At 36.8% G+C, this 21,410-nt stretch overlaps 1 protein-coding gene across 4 annotated transcripts in view; it reads right to left on the reverse strand.

Annotated features, from left to right (window-relative positions):
* Positions 1 to 7,025: 7,025 nt before the first annotated feature.
* LOC123539125 (nuclear receptor subfamily 1 group D member 1-like) overlaps positions 7,026 to 21,410 on the reverse strand; it is a 75,024-nt gene continuing 60,639 nt past the window's right edge. For 2 of the 4 annotated variants that reach the window (XM_045323608.2, XM_045323607.2), the window contains 5 exons: positions 20,349 to 20,449; positions 11,028 to 11,172; positions 10,597 to 10,787; positions 9,727 to 10,099; positions 7,026 to 9,117 (listed from right to left, as the gene is read on the reverse strand). In XM_045323608.2, coding sequence (XP_045179543.2) covers positions 8,903 to 9,117; positions 9,727 to 10,099; positions 10,597 to 10,787; positions 11,028 to 11,172; positions 20,349 to 20,449 — 1,025 coding nt within the window. In that variant the 3' untranslated portion in view covers positions 7,026 to 8,902. The remainder of the gene's footprint in view (positions 9,118 to 9,726; positions 10,100 to 10,596; positions 10,788 to 11,027; positions 11,173 to 20,348; positions 20,450 to 21,410) is intronic. The other 2 variants (XM_045323610.2, XM_045323611.2) reach the window with 1 other exon arrangement.

Raw genomic sequence — 21,410 nt, forward strand, 5'->3', positions numbered from 1 at the left:
TGCCCTCTGGGCAGTGGCGGACATGTTTTTGACGAATCGGTATAATTTGAATAATCTTGGTAAGGGGTCACACAAGGACCATTTGTGTTAAACTACTCTAAAATCAGGCCAGCAGTTTCACACAAAAAGATTTTTAACATGGACTATTTGGCAGACACACTGAATCATGAAGATTACTTTAATTTCCATATATATACATATAGGGAGAAGTGACCACGCCCCCTGGCGGCCATGTTTTTTGACAAATCGTATAACTTGAACAATCTTGGCAGAGGGTGACATAAGGACCATTTGTGTGAAATTATTTAAAAATCGGACCATCGGTTTAGGAGGAGATGTCGTTTGAAGACTTTTCTATTTTTAGCTCTGGCGGCCTCTATGTACAACCAAGCGGAACCGTTTGAACAATTTTGGTAGAGGACCATCCAAGGAACATTCAGGCCAAGTTTCATAAAAATCCATTCGGACGCACGGACGAACGGACGCACGACGGACACATCGCGATCACAATAGATCACAAAACAGGCAAATATTTCGTAAACATCTTTAAAGATGTAGATAATAATTGTGATAACGTGTGAGAATCGAAATATTATTAGGTTTTATGTTGCCCTTTTTGCATAATAAACCTGTTTATTTTTCATGGACCCATGTTCCAGTAAGGAGGTCGCGACGAGAACAGTATTTTAGTATTCAGTCGTGCACTAGTTGTTTCCCTTTGTATTTTGGATATAATTTGTAATGACAAAAGCGTGAATTTCGTTTTTGGATTTGCTACGTTTGCATTGCAATTTCAATCTACGTCAGCAATGGAACAACACAGACTTTCACTGAATTTATCCCACCCGCCCATGCCCATATTTATTTATTGATATTAAATAGGTAAAGTATATGCGCGCTGGGGAAAATATTTCATGATGGACCTGTGAATTCTTTACTTATGGGTGAAACAGGTCTCATAAGCATAAATACGACTAGCTTCTACTGATTATAAAACATACCGTACGATTTGTTTAAGAGCAACATTTAAAAAACACGTTTTTTTTCATCCTCAAATAATAAGTAAGTAGACTCGCCCAGTTAATCAATAACCCACAATTGACCGACCCCTCTGGTACAGTATCTAGACGCATAATCTAACTCTATACATAGAGCGCCTACTTCACCCGATTTACATTCGGAACATTTTCACGCGTTTCAGGCTTTATCGTATGTTTAACGTGGGATTTTTGAACCGTCCAAAGATGTTGGAAATGTTTGTCTCATTATTTATTTTTTTTTAATAAAAATGTTACTGCTTTCATTGTCTACCACCCTTGCCTGAAAAAACAGTAATGAGTTTGTACACTTGTTTGTTTTTGTATGTTTTGGGTTTAACGCCATTTTTTCAACAGTATTTCAATCATGTAACGGCAGGCAGTTAACCTAACAAGTGTTCCTGGATTCTGTACCAGTACAAACCTATTCTCCGCAAGTAACTGCCAACTTCCCCACATGAATCAGAGGTCGAGGACTAATGATTTCAGACACAATGTCGTTTATCAAACAGTCACGGAGAACATACGCCCCACCCGAGGATCGAACTCACGACCCCGCGCTCCGTAGACCGACGCTCTACCTACTGAGCTAAGCGGGCGGGTACTGTTCAGACAATTGTGCTCTGTTGAAATTTAACCAAACACAAGTTTACCAGCATAAACAGAAAGCATGATATGTAACCATGCGCGGATCCAGAGGGGGGGGGGGGGACCGGGGGTCCGGACCCCCTCTGGAAAATCCGTTTAAGTTTAAAAAAGAAAAGAAGACAAGAAGGAAAGAAAATGTTTTTCAAAAAAGGCAACATTAGAACTGCATGTAAAGTATATGCGGCTGCTGCTACATACGACCCCAACATAATTCATATTATTTATCTAAAAGAAACTAAGAATTTTACCTTCAAGAAAGCTTGATTTTATCATTTTCCCAAATTTAACAGGTTAGTCCATAAAACTGTCCCAGAATGCAAAAAATGAAGTGCTAAATTGCAAAATTTCCAGGGTGGGGGGGGGGGGGGGGGGATCGGACCCCCTCTGAGAAAATTGGCTGTGTCCGTGCATGGTCACTATACCTGTCCAGTACTGGACATTATGGTAAACGCTTCTTTCCTGCACAAATGACAATTTCGCAACTTCTGTCCGGTTTGTACAAATTTCTGGCCGCGATAAACCATTTGACTTGTAACTTTTGTGAATCAGAAATCTTTGCTGCTTCTGTTCATCTGTTTTTCAGGTTCATGCATAGAAGATCTGTTTCAGATCATAGAATACGCCATAAGGGAATAGGAAAATAGCAGAAAGTGGTATTCCCACAAACAACACACACAGCTATGAAGTGACTGATTTGGTCATGTAATAAAGTTTACGATCATTCCTTGAGAGGATGTATCAATAAAGTTAACGATCATTCTTTGAGAGGATGTATCAATAAAGTTTACGATCATTCTTTAAGAGGATGTATCAAAATAATGACATGGATTGTGAGATTATTGCTATGAGAACTACTTTAGAAATTAAATGGAATACCCATACGGTCAGGCACTTTAGTGTTAGTGCTGTTAGTAAATGTTGTTCGTAAATGTTCTGTTGAACACCAGAAACTCAAACTGATAGATGTATAAATATATATGTTAACGTTATTATTTGTTGCGGCTTTATAACGTTTTCATAGAATATTGATGCACTGTGCGAGTAGAAGAGTACCAAAGCCATATGCATTAATTTTAAAGTAATCGTACTACTCGGAAGTTATATTTTATTTCAGAATGGTATGAAGTAAATTGAATAGTCATGTTTTTGTTAGTGTTCTGTGTAGTGAAGGAAATAGTTAATGGTACGCCACTTTGAAAAGCAGCTGTCGACAACCGACCATGGTTTATATTTGTGCGAGGAAAATGTCATGAGTCTTACCAGTGTTAGCAGGAAGTTGTCATAGTTTGTCCGCATATAAGTCTCAATTGTGGGTCTGCACCTGTGTTTTAATGAATGCGTAGTACAGTCTCTCAGCTGAAATTGGCTAGAAGCCACTAAATAATTCGGCCGAGGACTGAGGGCCAAGGCATTGTAGAATACTGTTTAAATATGAATTCATTATAACTAATTAAAACCCAAAAGGCATTCCAGCATAGTCAGGTCTGCTGTCTAAGTCACTGTGTCATTACCTGACATCGAAGGTGGATCTCAAGTTGTGTTATTACATGACGTCATAGGTTGAAGGCAGTAGGATTAGGTAGTCTGGAGACTCGACGTGATCAGTTTTCAGTTACTTTGCTCAATGGCTGGTCTGCTATCGACATCTGGGTCGCATGTTTTGCTCGACCCCCCACGATACGTGAATTTTTCATTTGACTGTACATGCCTTCGTTTCACAGTGCAGACCTATCTTCGGGACCTTAATTAGGTGCATAAATGGTCAGTGACATGAGTAACGCTTTTCTTCATACGGGACATTTAATTATGATGAACACTGTTATTTCAAATTAATTCTTAACACTTTTTATATATAATGCACTTACATGTATTTTCGTGTTCTTCTGCTCCCACAGGTTTGTGAAGTTAGGCATGGCAATTATACGAAATTGTTACAGAATAATGATAGTCGTAGGGTATTGATATATATTTTAGCATGCTTGAATTTGTTCCGTTTTTCAGTATTTCGAGGAATAGTCTGAGCATTTCAATGTGTTATACATTGGCTACAGAAACACGTTTCCTCCTGTCCTAGTTAAAATCGGGGAGGGGGGTTTTCGTGGGCGGCTCGTATTCCGTTTGAGAAATATACAATCGAATTTGTTCACCGTAAAAAAAAATATAGCGGCTTTAACTGTATTAATTGATATACAGATTCAATTGTGGCATGCATATCAATTGATATGACGGTATCTTGTATAGCATCTGTACATATTTGAATAACATTTACATTTTGATGCCGTATGTTTGTTTTTCTATTATCAGAATGTAAAATTATTGATAACTGTTTTCTGTTAGAAGAAAGATACTTATGTTCTCTACTAACTTCTATGTACAGTTAGTATTTTCCCCCTTTTGCAGCCATCGCTGGGGATGATTGTTCTTTCGATTGATTCAAATTTTATCTTATTTATTTAATGTATTTTGTTTGTACCTTTGCAGTGTCGCTGGGGCAAATGAAATTAGGTTATTTTCAATATAGTATCTTTAGCTGTTTGTATAGTATGTGCATTTTAAACATTATCTCATCTTGCCAGTTGCCATGAGAAATCTTTAAATAAAGTCGCGGCCTTTTCCCACTAAACTGTGTTGTAGTTTTCATTTATACTGATATTTAAGTTGTAGTGGGTGTGACAGACGTATGTGGTCGGACGCTAACTCATCTGCCAACGAAGTGATGATATTATCAGTCATTAATAATTGTATTCTTGTTTTCTTTTAAAATGGCTGATGATTTTGCGTCTTGCTAATGGCTGCTGTCATTCCCTGTTATATACGGTCCAGTGATAAAATAAATCTCAAACAGCAATTTGGTCTTGAATAAAATCATAGTTTTGTCGTTAAGACGCTTTTTATTATATCACTCGGGTTACGCCCTCGTTATATAAATCATACGTATTTTAACTCCAAACAATGATTTCATTCAGCGACAAATCACTAAATAAGATATATTAACTCTGAAATATTGTTTGACCTTCTTCTGTGTTTAACTGGCAACCTAGTCTGGCTACCGACTAGATAATCTTTTTATTTTTTCTAACTACTTTCTCATATACTCTGACCAAACTTTCTTGGGTCTGATTACCAGTGTTTTGAGAAGACAAGAGATCACAGAGTGATCTTGGCGCCCACCAATGTGCCATTTTTGAGTGTTCCAAATTTCAAGACTTATTGACTAGCTCAAGGTCAAATTTCATTTCCGTACACAACACTGTGCATGTGGTTCAAATTCAAAAGCTGTAGCTTGAGAAATGTGAAAGTAGGTCACTAGGTCAATGTCAAGGTCAAAGTTTGTTTCGGTACACAATCCTACGCATGTGGTCCAAATTTGAAGCCTGTAGCTACAGAAATGTGAAAGTAGGTCACTAGGTCAATCTTAAGGTCAAAGTTCATTTCGATACACAAAACTATGCAAGTGGTCCAAATTTGAAGGCTGTAGCTTGAGAAATGTAGAAGTAGGTCACTAGGTCAAAATCAGGGTCAAATTTTATTTTGGAATACAAAACTATGCATGTGGTCCAAATCTGACGCCTGTACCTTCAAAAATGTGAAAGTAGGTCACTAGGTCAATGTAAAGGTCAAAGTTTGTTTCAGTACACAAAACTATGCATGTAGTCCAAATTTGAAGGCTGTAGCTTGAGAAATGTAAAAGTAGATCACTAGGTCAAAATCAAGGTCAAATTTTATTTCGGAATACAAAACTATGCATGTGGTCCAAATTTGAAGCCTGTAGCTACAGAAATGTGAAAGTAGGTCACTAGGTCAATGTAAAGGTCAAAGTTCATTTCAGTACACAAAACTATGCAAGTGGTCCAAATTTGAAGGCTGTAGCTTGAGAAATGTAAAAGTAGGTCACTAGGTCAAAATCAAGGTCAATTAGATTTTATTTCGGAATACAAAACTATGCATGTGGTCCAGATTTGAAGCCTGTACCTTCAAAAATGTGAAAGTAGGTCACTAGGTCAATGTGAAGGTCAAAGTTTTTTTCAGTACACAAAACTATGCATGAGGTCCAAATTTGAAGGCTGTAGCTTGAGAAATGTGAAAGTAGGTCACTAGGTCAAAATCAATGTCAAATTTATGGAGCGGAATTCATATAAGTTTTAAGTAGATTGTTTTCCAATCCATTCGATGGAAAATTTCTTTGTTTGTTTGTTTGTACTATTTTGATTGATGTATGTCTTTTAATCAAACTTTGTTAATTTAAATATAGTACTCATGTTTGTATATACAATTTGTGGAAATAAATACAGTTTAAACTAATGTCAAATTTCATTTGGAAACACGGAACTATGCATATGGTCCAAATTTAACGCCTGTACCTTAAAAAATGTGGAAGTAGGTCACTAGGTCAAAATCAAGGTCAAAGTTTTTTCCAGTGCACAAAACTATGCATGTGGTCCAAATTTGAAGGCTGTAGCTACAGAAATGAGAAAGTAGGTCACTAGGTCAAAATCAAGGTCAACTCATGTCAAGGTTCATCTTGCCACTCAAAAATATACATGTGGTCCAAATTTGAAGGCTGTAGCTACAGAAATGTGAAAGTAGGTCACTAGGTTAAAATCAAGGTCAACTCATGTCAGGGTTCATCTTGCCACTCAAAAATATACATGTGGTCCAAATTTGAATGTTGTAGTTATTGACAAGAACATTTTAAAAGCTTTTCCCTATATAAGTCTATATGAACCATGTGACCCCCGGGGCGGGGCCATTTTTGACCCTTGGGGATAATTTGAATCAACTTGGTAGAGGACCACTAGATGATGCTTCCAACCAAATATCAAAGCCCTAGGCTCTGTGATTTTGGACAAGAAGGTTTTCAAAGTTTTTCCCTATATAAATCTATATAAAATATAGAAATAAACAAAGGGCCATAACTCACTCAAAAATTGTTGAACCAGTCTGATTTTCAGAGGGACACAACTAGGGTACCAATACATCATTCTGACAAAGTTTGGTCAAAATCCCCCCAGTAGTTTCTGAGGAGATGCGATAATGAGAAATTGTTAACGGACGGACGGACGGAATGACGGATGGACGGACCACGGACGCAGAGTGATTTTAATAGCCCACCATCTGATGATGGTGGGCTAAAAAGGGACATAATTATACAAACTTTGAATAGCCTCAGGAGTTATCTCCTGTGCTGTGAACAAAACACAGACTTCTGGCAACCAATCGAAGACTGAAGAATAACAAAACAATCCAGAAATATGAACGTAAAATAAAGCACGAACATGGAATGAAATTCTGGAGGTCAATTTGCCTGTTTTTTTCACCAGAAAATAAAACCAACTCTGCTTCATCGCTGACGTTTATTTTCATTTTAGGAATACTAGTACATTGTAATAACTGTCAATTTATAACTTCCATTATCTATGTACGATACTATATTTCAGTGTTACAAGTTCGTTTTCAAAGACTTGCATCACTTTTTAAAAAGATAACTCATACATGTACAAGACATTCTAATATCACCTGGAATACAAAAGTTCTGAACAAGAACATGATGATCTTCAATCGCTCACCTGACTTGATCTTTTACCTCGAATACTAGTATATGCAATGAAACATTGTATCATGAATGGGGAACACTTGTTTTTAGCATAATATACAACATATGTCCCACACCAGACACCAGGCTTATAAACTGTGACCCTATCAATAATATGATAGCAATACAGCATAAATACTCAAAACAGGAAATAAAGTTCTGAATAACCTTTGGTCTACAGAAAGATGATGGAATCCTAAATTAGAAGGTGCCCCTATTTTTCGCTCTTAAGGCCTTTACATGGGGTCAAGCAAGACCATTTAAATAAAAAAAAAAGGTAAAAGGTCATACACGCATGCCGTACACTAATTTTGGCCAATATACATAATGCCGTTGCTCAAAGTTTCATTTTTTATTTTTAATTCTGGTTGCTCCTACAAGGAATCCCAAAGAACGATATGAATATATATCAGGAAGAGGACTATACATGGATGCTGCAGATCAAGTTTTATGAAGATTCATCAAATGGTTGTTTAGAGGTGGTAATTAAAAAGTCTATCTGTTTTAGCTCCTTAAGCAAAGCAATTTGAACAAACTTGACAGAAGACGTTTAAATAATGATGCAAGTCAAAACTGGTGAAGATTCATCATGTGGTTCATAAGGAAAAGTCCATTTAAAGATTTAAAATTCTACTTTTAACTCTGGTGGCCTCAAATCATGTTATTTGAACAAACTTGAGAGAGGATCTTATGATTAAAGACTCTGCAGACCATGTTTGATAATCATCCAGCATGTAGTTCTTGTGAAGAAGTCGTTTAAAGATTCCCATGCGGCCCCAAAAAATGGACCAAACAGATGCATTTGCACACATGAGAAGGAGAACCTTGAAAGTATACCACACACCTATAATGCTGAAGATTCATCAAGTGAGTCGTAAAAAGGTCGTATAAAGGTTGTTCTGGCAGCCCCTAATAGAGTGCAAGGTAGAATCATTTAACTCAGCTTAAGAGAGGACCGTAAGAATGATGCATACCAAGTTTAGTGTTCATCTATCAAGCGAATCAGGAGGGGAAGTGGTTCAATTTAATGATTCTCTATTTCTAGTTCTAGCGACCCCTGACTGAAAGAGACAAAGCAAGACCATTTGAACAGACTTGATAGACGTCAATGCATGGTTGCTTATGAAGATCCATCATGTGATTCATAAGAAGAAGCGTCTTAAAGGTTTTCTGTTTTTAGTTCCACCTTTAAACAGGTCTTAATGAAGGTTCTTACAAAGATTCAGTGACGATCCATTTTTAATTTTTTTAAATGTTTTTTTATATATATACTTATATCTCCGGCGACCCCTAATGGGACCAAGCGGAACCGTTTAAACAAATCTGAGAGCGATCAATACATGGATTTTTCTGAACAAGTTTGATGAAGATCGATCATATGGTTCATGACGGAAAGTCGAGTTAAGTAAAACGCTACGACAGATGATGAACGACAGAGAAAGCACCATCACAATAGCTCACTCTGAACCACTGTTTTATATGACTTTAAAATCCATGTACCTGTCCGTACTGTAATCAATACTCAGTTCACTGGTCATTATATATAACTTTTGTTTTTGGTCCTTTTTGTGTTTCGTGCGTTACGACAAATAGTTGTTTTAACAATTGCACAAAGTGTGTCAAATCAAGTGGATGAGTCACAGTCAATTTCTACTTGAGAATTGAGAATATCGTCTAGGTATACAGTAGAGATCATTCGTAATTCACACAGAATTTCTACAGCTTTAGCAAATATAATAGTGCCGTCTCCATGGCTTAAAATCAATTGACATTTCAAAGCAATACTTAAATCTGTCTCCATGGTTTCTAGCCCGACATTGTGAGCAAGGCCCTCTCGATCTGTAGGTAGAAAACATAAAACTTATTTGTAAAAATGTTACATGATAAAAGTTCAGTTGTGATATGACAGGTATAAGACAGGTAATGCCCTCTTCCTACTGCTCCGACAACGTCAAAAATGTCAAATTTCATAGCGCCAAAATTAAATTAAATGACGAGTTTATTACGAGGTAACACAGAACTGTATATAGTTAGTAACTTAGAACTGTATATAGTTAGGAACGGTTTAAAGGAACAGCATAATAATATTCTCAGTTTTTTTCTGTTCTATAATGGGTGGATTAGTATTGGCTCGTAAGAGAAACGACGTTTACCAAAATTTAAGGTAAGGCAACTTCATGCATGTAAGGAAGCAGTTAACCTGTCGTGTAAATGCTCTCATTTTCTAAACATATCATCTGATATCAATTTGTGATAGAGATCGCGGATGACTGTATAAAAGTTTTCATCTAAACACTAAGTTTAAACACTACAGCCTTGTATAAGACGAGCATGACAAACATTTAATAATACAGCATGATAAGAGAACGATCAATAATTAGTCTAACCGCTCTGGCATCTATACAAAACAATTCAGTTAGTTAAATAAGAGACAAAACTTTGACATACCTGGACAAAATAGTACAATCGCTGAAAGTAGAGACAGTTCTACATCAGTGAAATTCAATTTTCTTAATTTGCCCATAACGTTACATATATCAGTGAACATACTCCCTAAAAGTCCAATTTCCTTAAGTCTGTCCTTTGATACAGTCATGTTCAGTTTTCTGTTTATAAGAGCATTGTCCTCTAGCTCCATGTATAAGGAATCGTTGATAGTAGAAATTTCTAATATTCCACTTTTTATAAGTAGTCTTTGGTCGTGTTCAGTTAAAGATTTGAATAATGGAATCTCTTTTGCGAATGCCGTTATAAATCGAACTGTGCCTGGTAAGTAACGGAGATACAAATGCTTTGCGTCTGTCTTTTCTTGAATGATAATCTGAAAAAAAGTTAAAACAAATACATTTACGATTCAGGCTATTTCAGTTCATACTGTAGTATAAAAAATAACAGGAGGGACATGATGACCTTAAGTCATCAAACATAACCTAAATTTTATGTTTCATTAGAAAATATTGTTTCCATGTGTGTTAAAATTCAACAAAATGAATTGGATTTAAATAGGATAAATAACTGTTTTGTAGAAATCCTTGAATAATCTGGCAAGCTGATGTAGAATATTGTTATCAGATTCATAAATGAAATGTACTTACATATTTCATTTGTTTGCATTTGTAGTACATTGTGTGTATTTTCTTTATGCATATTTTAAATTATTGTTCAATGTTATACATTTCACACTTCATTTTTTATTATGTTATAAATATTTTGGAATACGAAGCCCCAAAGCCCATCTTGTATTAAATTCAATGCCTGAAAAAATGCATTTTGTATTACAAGAGGTCAAACTACTGAGAATGAATAAAGTTATCTTACATTTTTATCACTGAATAAGGCAGCAAAATCATCAAAGTCTTCACATGCCTTCCTAAATGCTGCATGCACGGTGAGCACCATCTGTTCCGTCCGAACTTGTCGGTCCAACTCTGTTGTCGAGTCCCTTGGCATGTACATAAAACTCGTCTTCGAAGGTCGGTCCTTCTTCGGACATCTTCCAAGTCGAACAGCTGTAAATGAGATTTTAACTCATTTATAACCATGTAACGAGTAAACGTATTGACCAAGTTCTACAATCAGCAGATCTGTAATAGCAGAATGCTTGTGCAGTAAAGACTAAAGTTCATGAACTACTTTGCTTTGGCTTTAAACGTCTACTTCTTTCAAAGCAATCTAAAGCAGAAATGACAAACAAGCTGTTTATTTTTACCATTCTTGAAAACTATATATGGACAATCTTTGCATATTACCTTCATGAGACATGCCGACGGCTATACATTTCTGAAGTCGACAATACTGACACCTATTCCTACTTATTCTCATGATGAGACATCCCTTGGGGTTCTCGCATGCCTTGTATTCCATCTTCTGTCGCACAGTTCGTCTGAAGAATCCCTATAGGTATACAAACACGAAATCCATAAAGGTAAACAAACACGTAATCCCTATATCTATATCTATACAAACACTAAATCCCTATAGGTATGCAAACACGAAATCCCTATAGGTATGCAAACTCGAAATCCCTATATCATATGTATACAAACATGAAATCCATATAGGTATGCAAACACGAAATCCCTATAGGTATACAAACATGAAATCCCTATAGGTATGCAAACACGAAACAAATCGTGCACTCTGTGTATTTCAGCAACATAAATAATCTAAACACAAACACGCCTCAGGCATATACTGCTAAACATACGACGGCATATACTGCTAAACATACGACATAAATGTCTACCAATATTCTATATCCCGATTTCTAATTTTTATGTCCAAATTTCTAGTTTGAACAATCTTATTATATATACAAGAGGACCATGATGGTCCTGAATCGCTCACCTATCCCCACATGACTTAGTGTTGAACTGAGTACGACGTCGTTATTTCTATTATTTGACACAGTGACCTAGTTTTTGAGCACATGTGACCTAGATATCATCAAGATAAAAAATTCTGACCAATTTTCATGAAGATCCATTGAAAAATATGACCTCTAGAGAGGTCACAAGGTTTTTCTATTATTTGACCTAATGACCTAGTTTTTGAAGGCACGTGACCCACTTCTGAATCTGACCTAGATATCATCAAGGTGAACATTCTCACCAATTTTCATGAAGATCTCATGAAAAATATGGCCTCTAGAGAGGTCACAAGGTTTTTCTATTTTTCGACCTACTGACCTAGTTTTTGACCGCACGTACCCAGTCTCGAACTTGACCTAGATATCATCAAGAGGAACATTCTGATCAATTTTCATGAAGATCCATTGAGAAACATGGCCTCTAGAGAGGTAACAAGGTTTTTCTATTTTTAGACCTACTGACCTAGTTTTTGACCGCACGTAACCCAGTTTCAAACCTGACCTAGATATCATCAAGGTGAACATTCTCACCAATTTTCATGAAAATCTCATGAAAAATATGACCTCTAGAGAGGTCACAAGGTTTTTCTATTTTTCAACCTACTGACCTAGTTTTTGACCGCACGTGACCCAGTTTCAAACCTGACCTAGATATCATCAAGAGGAACATTCTGATCAATTTTCATGAAGATCCATTGAGAAACATGGCCTCTAGAGACGTCACAAGGTTTTTCTATTTTTAGACCTACTGACCTAGTTTTTGACCGCACGTAACCCAGTTTCAAACCTGACCTAGATATCATCTAGGTGAACATTCTCACCATTTTTCATGAAGATCCATTGAGAAATATGGCCTCTAGAGAGGTCACAAGGTTTTTCTATTTTTAGACCTACTGACCTAGTTTTTGACCGCACGTGACCCAGTTTCGAACCTGACCTAGATATCATCAAGGTGAACATTCTGACCAATTTTCATGAAGATCCATTGAGAAATATGGCCTCTAAAAAGATCACAAGGTGTTTCTATTTTTAGACCTACTGACCTAGTTTTTGACCCCACATGACCCAGTTTCGAACCTGACCTAGATATCATCAAGGTGAACATTCTGACCAATTTTCATGAAGATCCATTGAAAAATATGGCCTCTAGAGAGGTCACAAGGTTTTTCTATTTTTAGACCTACTGACCTAGTTTTTGACCCCACGTGACCCAGTTTCAAACTTGACCTAGATATCATCAAGGTGAACATTCTGACCAATTTTCATGAAGATCTCATGAAAAATATGGCCTCTAGAGAGGTCACAAGGTTTTTCTATTTTTAGACCTACTGACCTAGTTTTTGACCGCACGTGACCCAGTTTCGAACTTGACCTAGATATCATCAAGATGAACATTCTGACCAACTTTCATAAAGATCCCATGAAAAATGTGACCTCTAGAGTGGTCACAAGCAAAAGTTTACGGACGGACGCACGGACGGACGCACGGACGGACGCCGGACGACGGACACCGCGCGATCACAAAAGCTCACCTTGTCACTTTGTGACAGGTGAGCTAAAAACAAGAGCACCGCCTTGCGGGTGCTGACGCTCTTCTGATTTTTTTTGTATAATAGAAATATTGTCCTACCCATGATTTTCTAAGTCTAAAAAGGGCCATCACTCTTGCAAAAAGCAGGATAGAGTTATGTTTCTTGATGTACAGTGTCCACTTATGATGGTGAAAAACTGTTGCAAGTTTTAAAGCAATACCTTTGATAGTTTATGAGAAAAGTTGACTTAAACATAATATTCAACCAAGAAAATGATTTTTCTAAGTCCAAAAGGGGCAATAATTATTGCAAAAAGCAGGATGGAGTTATGTTGCTTGCTGTACAGGGTCAGCTTATGATGGTGAACAAGAGCTGCAAGTTTTAAAGCAATAGCTTTGATAGTTTAAGAGAAAAAGTTGACCTAAACATAAAACTTAACCAAGAAATCAGATATTTTCTAAGTCCAAAAGGGGCCATAAATCTTGCAAAAAGCAGGATGGAGTTATGTTTCTTGCTGTACAGGGTCAGCTTATGATGGTGAACAACTGTTGCAAGTTTTAAAGGAATAGCTTTGATAGTTTAGGATAAAAGCTGACCTAAACATAAAACTTAACCAAGAAAACTGATTTTCTAAGTCCAAAAGGGGCAATAATTCTTGCAAAAAGCAAGATGGAGTTATGTTTCTTGATGTACAGGGTCTGCTTATGATGGTGAACAAGTATTCCAAGTTTCAAAGCAATAGCTTTGATAGTTTAGGAGAAAAGTTGACCTAAACATAAAACTTAACCAAGAAATCTGATATTTTCTAAGTACAAAAGGGGCCATAAATCTTGCAAAAAGCAAGATGGAGTTATGTTTCTTGCTATACAGGGTCAGCTTATGATGGTGAACAAGTATTCCAAGTTTCAAAGCAATAGCTTTGATAGTTTAGGAGAAAAGCTGACCTAAACATAAAACTTAACCAGGCAACGCCGACGCCGACGCCGACAACCGCTCAAGTGATGACAATAACTCATCATTTTTTTTTCAAAAAATCAGATGAGCTAATAAAACGTATTATTTTATCACAGAAATGCATAGATGCAAACTATATTTAACTCAAGATGCAAAATATATTTTAATCATTTTTTTTTTATATTCAAAGAGTTATTAAGTTTCGCTCAACGCCGAACATCTATACCCATTATTGTTGCCTGCTACATAGAAGTTCTAAATTAGAAGAAACCAGAAAAACCGGTTCCTGTTAAAATTTTAAAATTTGAAGTAATTATCTTGACTATTTCAAGAGCTACAATGCTTTTAAGTAAGTCACCGGAGGCATTTTGAAACGCGACGTTAAGAACGTTATGAAGCGCTATTATATCGTCGTGCATGGTGTGCATTTTTCAAGTCAATAATGCAACAAAGTATGCGTATCGCTGACTAAACATCATTCATTTGATTATTTAGGAACAGATGAAAATGATTTTATTGAAAAATAACTGAAACGTATATTTTTGGTTTCATCAAGGACCTTTTATCTAGGTACAATAGTACTAAATAGGTTAACAGATGTGTCGCGACAAGTACTTTTGAGGAAATTTTTTTTGCCGCAGTGACACGCGTTACTGAAAATACCATTAAACCTTGAAAAATGATTTATCAAGCTGACACTTAGTATGTTTCATGCAATAAGTTACTGTTACTGCACAAATGAAACAGGCACTATTGCATAAAGCCACATTTTTTCTATACACCTCTAAATTTCCATAATGCATGGATGCTTTGGAATTTCAGTTGCCAAAACAACACAAATAACATTTCTTTGTAAAACATGGTAGACTTGTATTTGCCTTAGATAACTGTATTACAATATACTTGTTTCTAGTTTCTGCTTGAACATAAGACAAGAGCTCCGTCAAGCGGGGCAATACACGCCCGAAGGGTTGTATCAGAGGATGGGAGCAAAATCTAAAGAACTTGACTGTTGAAGCCCAAAAGGACAGGAAAAAGAAAGGGAAGAAATTCGAAAAAAAAGTCCACAAAAATTCCTTACCAGGTACAGATATGTCAAAATACACCTAAAATTGGAGGTATCATCCATGTTGTACCACAGAAAAGTGGTCTCGGGTTTTCCCAACGGCCAATACTAAAAAAGTTATAAAATAAGCTATTTATAGTAACATAAAAGGGAAACAATTAAAAAAAAACATTACTGTAAATGAACAAAAATAAAAAACAAGAGCACCGCAATGCAGAGCAATATACACACAAAACAAAGTCATATGACCTTTGACCCCTAATTGTGACCTCGACCTTGAAGCGAGCCATCCCATCCGAAACATGAGCTGTGCAAGTCGTCTGGATGTGGTGAACATTTGTGCCAAGTTTCACTTAAATCCTTCAAGCAGTTCAAGAGTTACAGAGCAGACACGAAACAAACTGATATAACCTTTGACCCCTAAATGTGACCTTGACCTTGAAGCGAGCCATCTGAAACATGCGCTCTGCACGTTGTCTCGATGTGGTGAACATTTGTGTCAAGTTTCTTCGAAATCCTTCAAGGGGTTCAAGAGTTACAGAGCGGGCACGAAACAAACTGATATGACCTTTGACCACTAAGTGTGACCTTGACCTTGAAGCGAGCCATCCAAAACATGGCTCTACATGTCGTCTCGAGGTGGTGAACATTATTGTTAAGTTTCTTCGATATCCTTCAAGGGGTTCAAGAGTTAAGGGGAATACGTCTGAACGATGGACCGAGGCGTTGTCATGTAGCAGCTTGATGCCACGCGCCCCTCTCATTGGGCGCTTTGCTGTGTAGTGGTCGAGAACAGCAGAGGACATTTTCTTTGTAAAATGTACCAGTAACATTACTGTGTTCAGGGACTCGAGCCACAATTCCATGAACAGGGCATACATAACCCGTCTGACGTTTCTGCTCCACCAAGCAATAAAGGGCCTCTCGTTATTTCCACGTACCCACATTTTATTATTTTCTTTATCATCAGGCTCAAATTAGTACAGTCACGTCTCATAAGCTGTAACAATTTCTTTGATACACCTAGATTCCTTGTTTTTGTATTTGACGAGCAGGGCGGAAGCTTTTTCTACCTCTCCCTCTTTTGCTCAGGGGTCAATAGATGCGGTATCCAGCGTGCATAAACCTTACGCTGGTTTAGCCTTTCTTTTAAAATCAGAAAAACCGCTGACGAATTAAGGCCAGACATTTTGACAGTGCATCCTGCATCGATTATTACTTTCACAAAGTCTTTATCAGACACAGCAGTCAGCGGGCGCCCAGGACAGGCCTCATCTTTGGTGCTGGTTCTCCCCTCTTTAAAGAGAGATAGAACGGTATTCCAGCGCACTGTCCCGGTACACTTTGTCCAAGTCGGCTTTAATTTCTGATCCGCCGATGCCAACCGCGTATATTACAATACGCCCTCTGCTCTTCTCGAAAATTGCAGCTAGATTCATAGAGAATATTAGGTTACTGTCTTATAAATTTAAATTAATTAAGTGAGTCAGAGAAAATATAAAAGTCGAGGCTCTGCCTTCTGATCTAAAACCATTCTTTAATTAAAATTCAAAATTTACCACCAACTAGATCTGAGTCTGTCTTGCACAGAAATTAATACGCCCCACCATTACACAAACAGGTCTTTAAAATAAAAATATTATAAAATAAGAGCCGAAAAACAAAGGCTAACATTGTTTTGCTTTGTGTCCGACTTCTTTGTTCAGCTGAACATTAAAGAATAATTTTAATTTTAGTCACTGACCAGATAAAGCAAAATTATTTATCCACTATGCATTTATCAGGCCGATATCTGCCTGCCGTGTAAACTTGAGGTTTATTCAGTCAATGCAGGTTTATACCGTCAATGCAACTGACGGACTACTTTTTCAAGTATATGTGCTATAGGCAATGTAAACTGGGCCAAGAGTTCGAAGCTCAAACACTCCATCATTTTATGAGGATAGCCACGGTAATTTTTTTTTTTTTTAAATTGGTTCCCTCTATCCTAGTAAACCTCCATACCGAATGGTACGATGACAGTTTTAAAGTCTGTGTGAATCGACCTTGACTTGGCGTTCACTCATTTTTAGTTAGAAATTTACACAAATAACCGGGTTTATGCAGTTGTTTATTGTAATTATTGGATCTAAACTATTCATGGTGGAAGGAATTTCATTACCTCACATTGTCTTGTACAAAACTGGAGTGAATTTAAGACTGCGGGCATTTGAATTCATCTCAAGCGTGGTTTTCGGCTGTATTTTATGCCAGTCAAAACCATTCTGCTTGTTTTGTACGCGAATGCCCTGTTAGCACCGATGATTTATAATACAAAGAACTTCAGAAGGCAAAGTATGAGGTACGAAATAATGTTTTATTGTAAGGAATCGTATGTAAGTGGACCAAGCAGACAAGGCCATAGGTAGTCTAAATAATGAGACCTCGGGTAGACTGATTTTACATTTTGATATTTTACGTTGTCTACCTACCATTTTTCGGACACATTTTCATATTTCGGCGCTATTATTCCTTAAAAAATTATTTGACATAAATGAAGCCCACACTGCACAAACTTCAGCTCCTTCCACATCGGATGTTGTAATCAGCATTGTGTTGTGACGTAAAATATGGGTTCCATGGGGCCTCAAATGGGGTCACTAAAATAAGTTATTTTTCCTGTCAGGTAAACCAGTATCCGGACAAATATTTTGACTTTGTTTTGTTGTTAAGTTGATATCAAAATAAGTAATTAAACTATTTCTACATATTTCATTATCATTCATCTCTTCAAAATTGCACATAAAACATAACCCGACATTCAATAGCAGCTACAAAAGCAAACCGAGGTTGACTATAAAAACTCGATTTTCGTCTTATACGAATTCTTGATAATTCCAATAGATATAGAATGAAATTAGTGCAAAAATCGACAGCCCTGCATCTTACGTAACTTTTAGCGTAAAATTAAAAGTAGAATATGTTATCAGCAGACAATCATTATGTAGTTTGATTATTTCTTCCCCACTTGATACCTCGGCATGTGTGAACTACAGCGCATGCGCAATGCTACCTGCATGCCCCGTTAAGACAGAAAGTTGTTTTGTAAACACAGTCAAGTTATCATCAAAAACCCAAACATTATACAGCCTTATAAAATAGTGGTTTGTTGTAGACATGAAGAACAAACATCTAAATGATCTAGATGAGACAATTACATGAATAACAACGAAATGAAGCGGATATTACATGTGTCCGGAAACTGGTCCTGTCCGGAAAATGGTTCCCAACCAGTACAGTAGAGGTCTCAACCAGAAACAATCAAAACTGTGGTGGAAACTGTGGTTGATTGAAATTACGATTTATCAGTAGTCACGATTTTTCTTTAGCCCTAACAGCTTACCTGTTGTTTTAAATCATAAATAGTAAATAAAAAACATAAGAACAGGACATATTTATCCTACCCTCATATAAGATATAGCGCAATATCGGCCTGCCTAATAAACTTTGCTTTATGTAGTCAGTGTCAAGATATCACATTTGCGGGAACTTTTGAAATCACTTATTTTATCAAAATTTTGCATTTAAATCATCACCATTGTATTGGAAATGTCTAAACTTGGAAAATGAGTGGTCAAATCAAAGGTTTTTATCCTGAAACAAAAAAGTTATTGCTATTTTTCACTTTTACAGCACTTCAGCCGGAAATTTTGAGAACAATTTTTTTCCGAATTTTTCACTGAAACTGTTATCATTGTATTGGAAATGTTCTAACTAAGAAAATAAGTGGTAAAATCAAGTTTTTACCCAGAAACAAAAAAAGTTATTGCATTTTTTTCAATTTTCCACAAACTGAATTACACTAGCAAACGTCATATTATATGACGTCAAGTCTGCACGCTGTTGCTTTTTCTTAATTTTCTGAACAGGTAGGATAAATAGAATATTAGATTACTGTCTGAATAAATTTAAATTTATTAGGCCTGTCTACGAAAAAATATAAGACTCGCCTAGATCTAATAAATTTAAATTTATCAGACAGTAACCTAATATTCTCTATATATGTATTTCAATTGCTAATTATATGTGCTTTTGCACGTGATTTTAGTGCCATTTCCGGTCAGTAGGTCAGAAAAATCAGTATCTAGATGTGTATGTGTTGAACATTTCAAGGTGATGCTTTTTGTAGTAAAAATATATTCAGGCATATGTTTGTTGCGTTTTCATATCTCTTCAGTGTATGTCTATGTAAAACTTGGGTACCCCAGGGCAGGACCCCTTGTACCCCAGGGGCATAATTTGAACAATTTTGGTAGTAGACCACTAGGCAATGCAACATACCAAATATCAAAGGCATAGGCTTTGCAGTTTCAGGCAAGAAGATTTTTAAAGTTTTTCCTATGTAAGTCTATGTAAAACTTGGGACCCCATGGGTGGGGCCTCTTTTCAACTCGGGGGGGGGGAGCATAATTTGAATAATCTTGGTAGAGGACCACTAGGCAATGCAACTTACCAAATATCAAAAGCCTATGCCTTGCAATTTCAGACAAGAAGATTTTTAAAAATTTTTCCTGAGTATACGTATATGTAAAACTAGGGACCCCCGTGGCAGGGCCTCTTTTCACCCCAGGGTAATAATTTGAACAATCTTGGTAGATCTCTCGAGAACCACAAGGCAATGCAACATACCTCATATCAAAAGAGACAAGAAGATTTTTAAAGTATTTTCCTATACAAGTCTATATAAACTATGTGACCCCCCTGGGCGGGGCCATATTTCACCCTAGGGGGGATCATTTGAACAGTCTTGGTAGAGCTTATGGTTTTGGACAAGAAGATTTTCAAAGTTTTTCCCTATATAAGTCTATATAAACCATGTGACACCTGGGGCAGGGCCATATTTGACCCTAGGGGTATAATTTGAACAATCTTGGTAGAGGCCCACTAGATGAAGCTACATATCAAATATCAAAGCCCTAGGCCTTGTAGTTTTGGACAAGAAGGTTTTTGAAGTGTTTCCTTTCGGTTGCCATGGCAACCAGAGTTATATATGGAATTCAATTCTTTGAACAATTTTTAAAGACCACCCACTTTCCCTATTTCGAAAGTTGTAGACTAACATGGACCCTGCATGATATCAACAATTTAGTATTAAAGAAATAAACTTTACCTTACATCCCTCACAAGAGAAAACTCCATAATGAAAACCAGAAGATTTGTCCCCACAAACGCGACATAAAATGTGTTCGTTGTTGCCTGAGCCGTATTTTTCTGAAATTTAAGAAAACAATTACTGTTTCCCAAAAGACTATGTATGTGTATGTGTATGCGTAGTTTAAATTTAACTTGTCAACGTATCATAGACGTCTATTTGCATGACTAGTTCATGCTGTACTTGTCAACGTTTCACAGACGTCTTTTTATATACCTAGTTCACGATGTACTTGTCAATGTATCACAGACGTCTGTTTGCATACCTAGTTCACGTTGTACTTGTCAACGTATCACAGACGTCTTTTTATATACCTAGTTCACGATGTACTTGTCAGTGTATCACAGACGTCTGTTTGCATACCTAGTTCACGTTGTACTTGTCAACGTATCACAGACGTCTATGTGTATACCTGGTTCAAGTTGCACGTGTCCACGCATCTCAGACGTCTATGTGTATGCTTAGTTCAAGCTGCACTTGTAAACGTATCACAGACATCTATGTGTATGCTTAGTTCAAGCTGCACTTGTAAACGTATCACAGACGTCTATGTGTATGCCTGGTTCAAGCTGCGCTTGTAAACATATCACAGACGTCTATGTGTATGCATGGTTCACGTTGCACATGTCAACGTATCACAGACGTCTATGTGTATGCCTAGCTAAAGCTGCACTTGTAAACATATCACAGACGTCTTATGTGTATGCCTGGTTCAACTGATTCAAGTTGCACATGTCAACGTATCACAGACGTCTATGTGTATGCCTAGTTCAAGATGCAACGTACTACAGACGTCTACGTTTATGCCTAGTTCAAGTTGCGCTTTTCACAGGTCTTTATATATGTCTAGTTCACGTTTTACTTGTCAATGTATCATTTGGATCCTAGTTATCTTATTACTTGTCAACGTATCACAAACATGTATTTGTATGCCTAGTTCAAGTTGTACTTGTCAACATATCACAAACGTCTATGTGTATGTCTAGTTCAATAGTTCAAGCTGCACTTGTCAACGTATCA

The sequence above is a fragment of the Mercenaria mercenaria genome, chromosome 18, assembly GCF_021730395.1.
Source record: "Mercenaria mercenaria strain notata chromosome 18, MADL_Memer_1, whole genome shotgun sequence".
Lineage (NCBI taxonomy): Eukaryota > Metazoa > Mollusca > Bivalvia > Venerida > Veneridae > Mercenaria > Mercenaria mercenaria.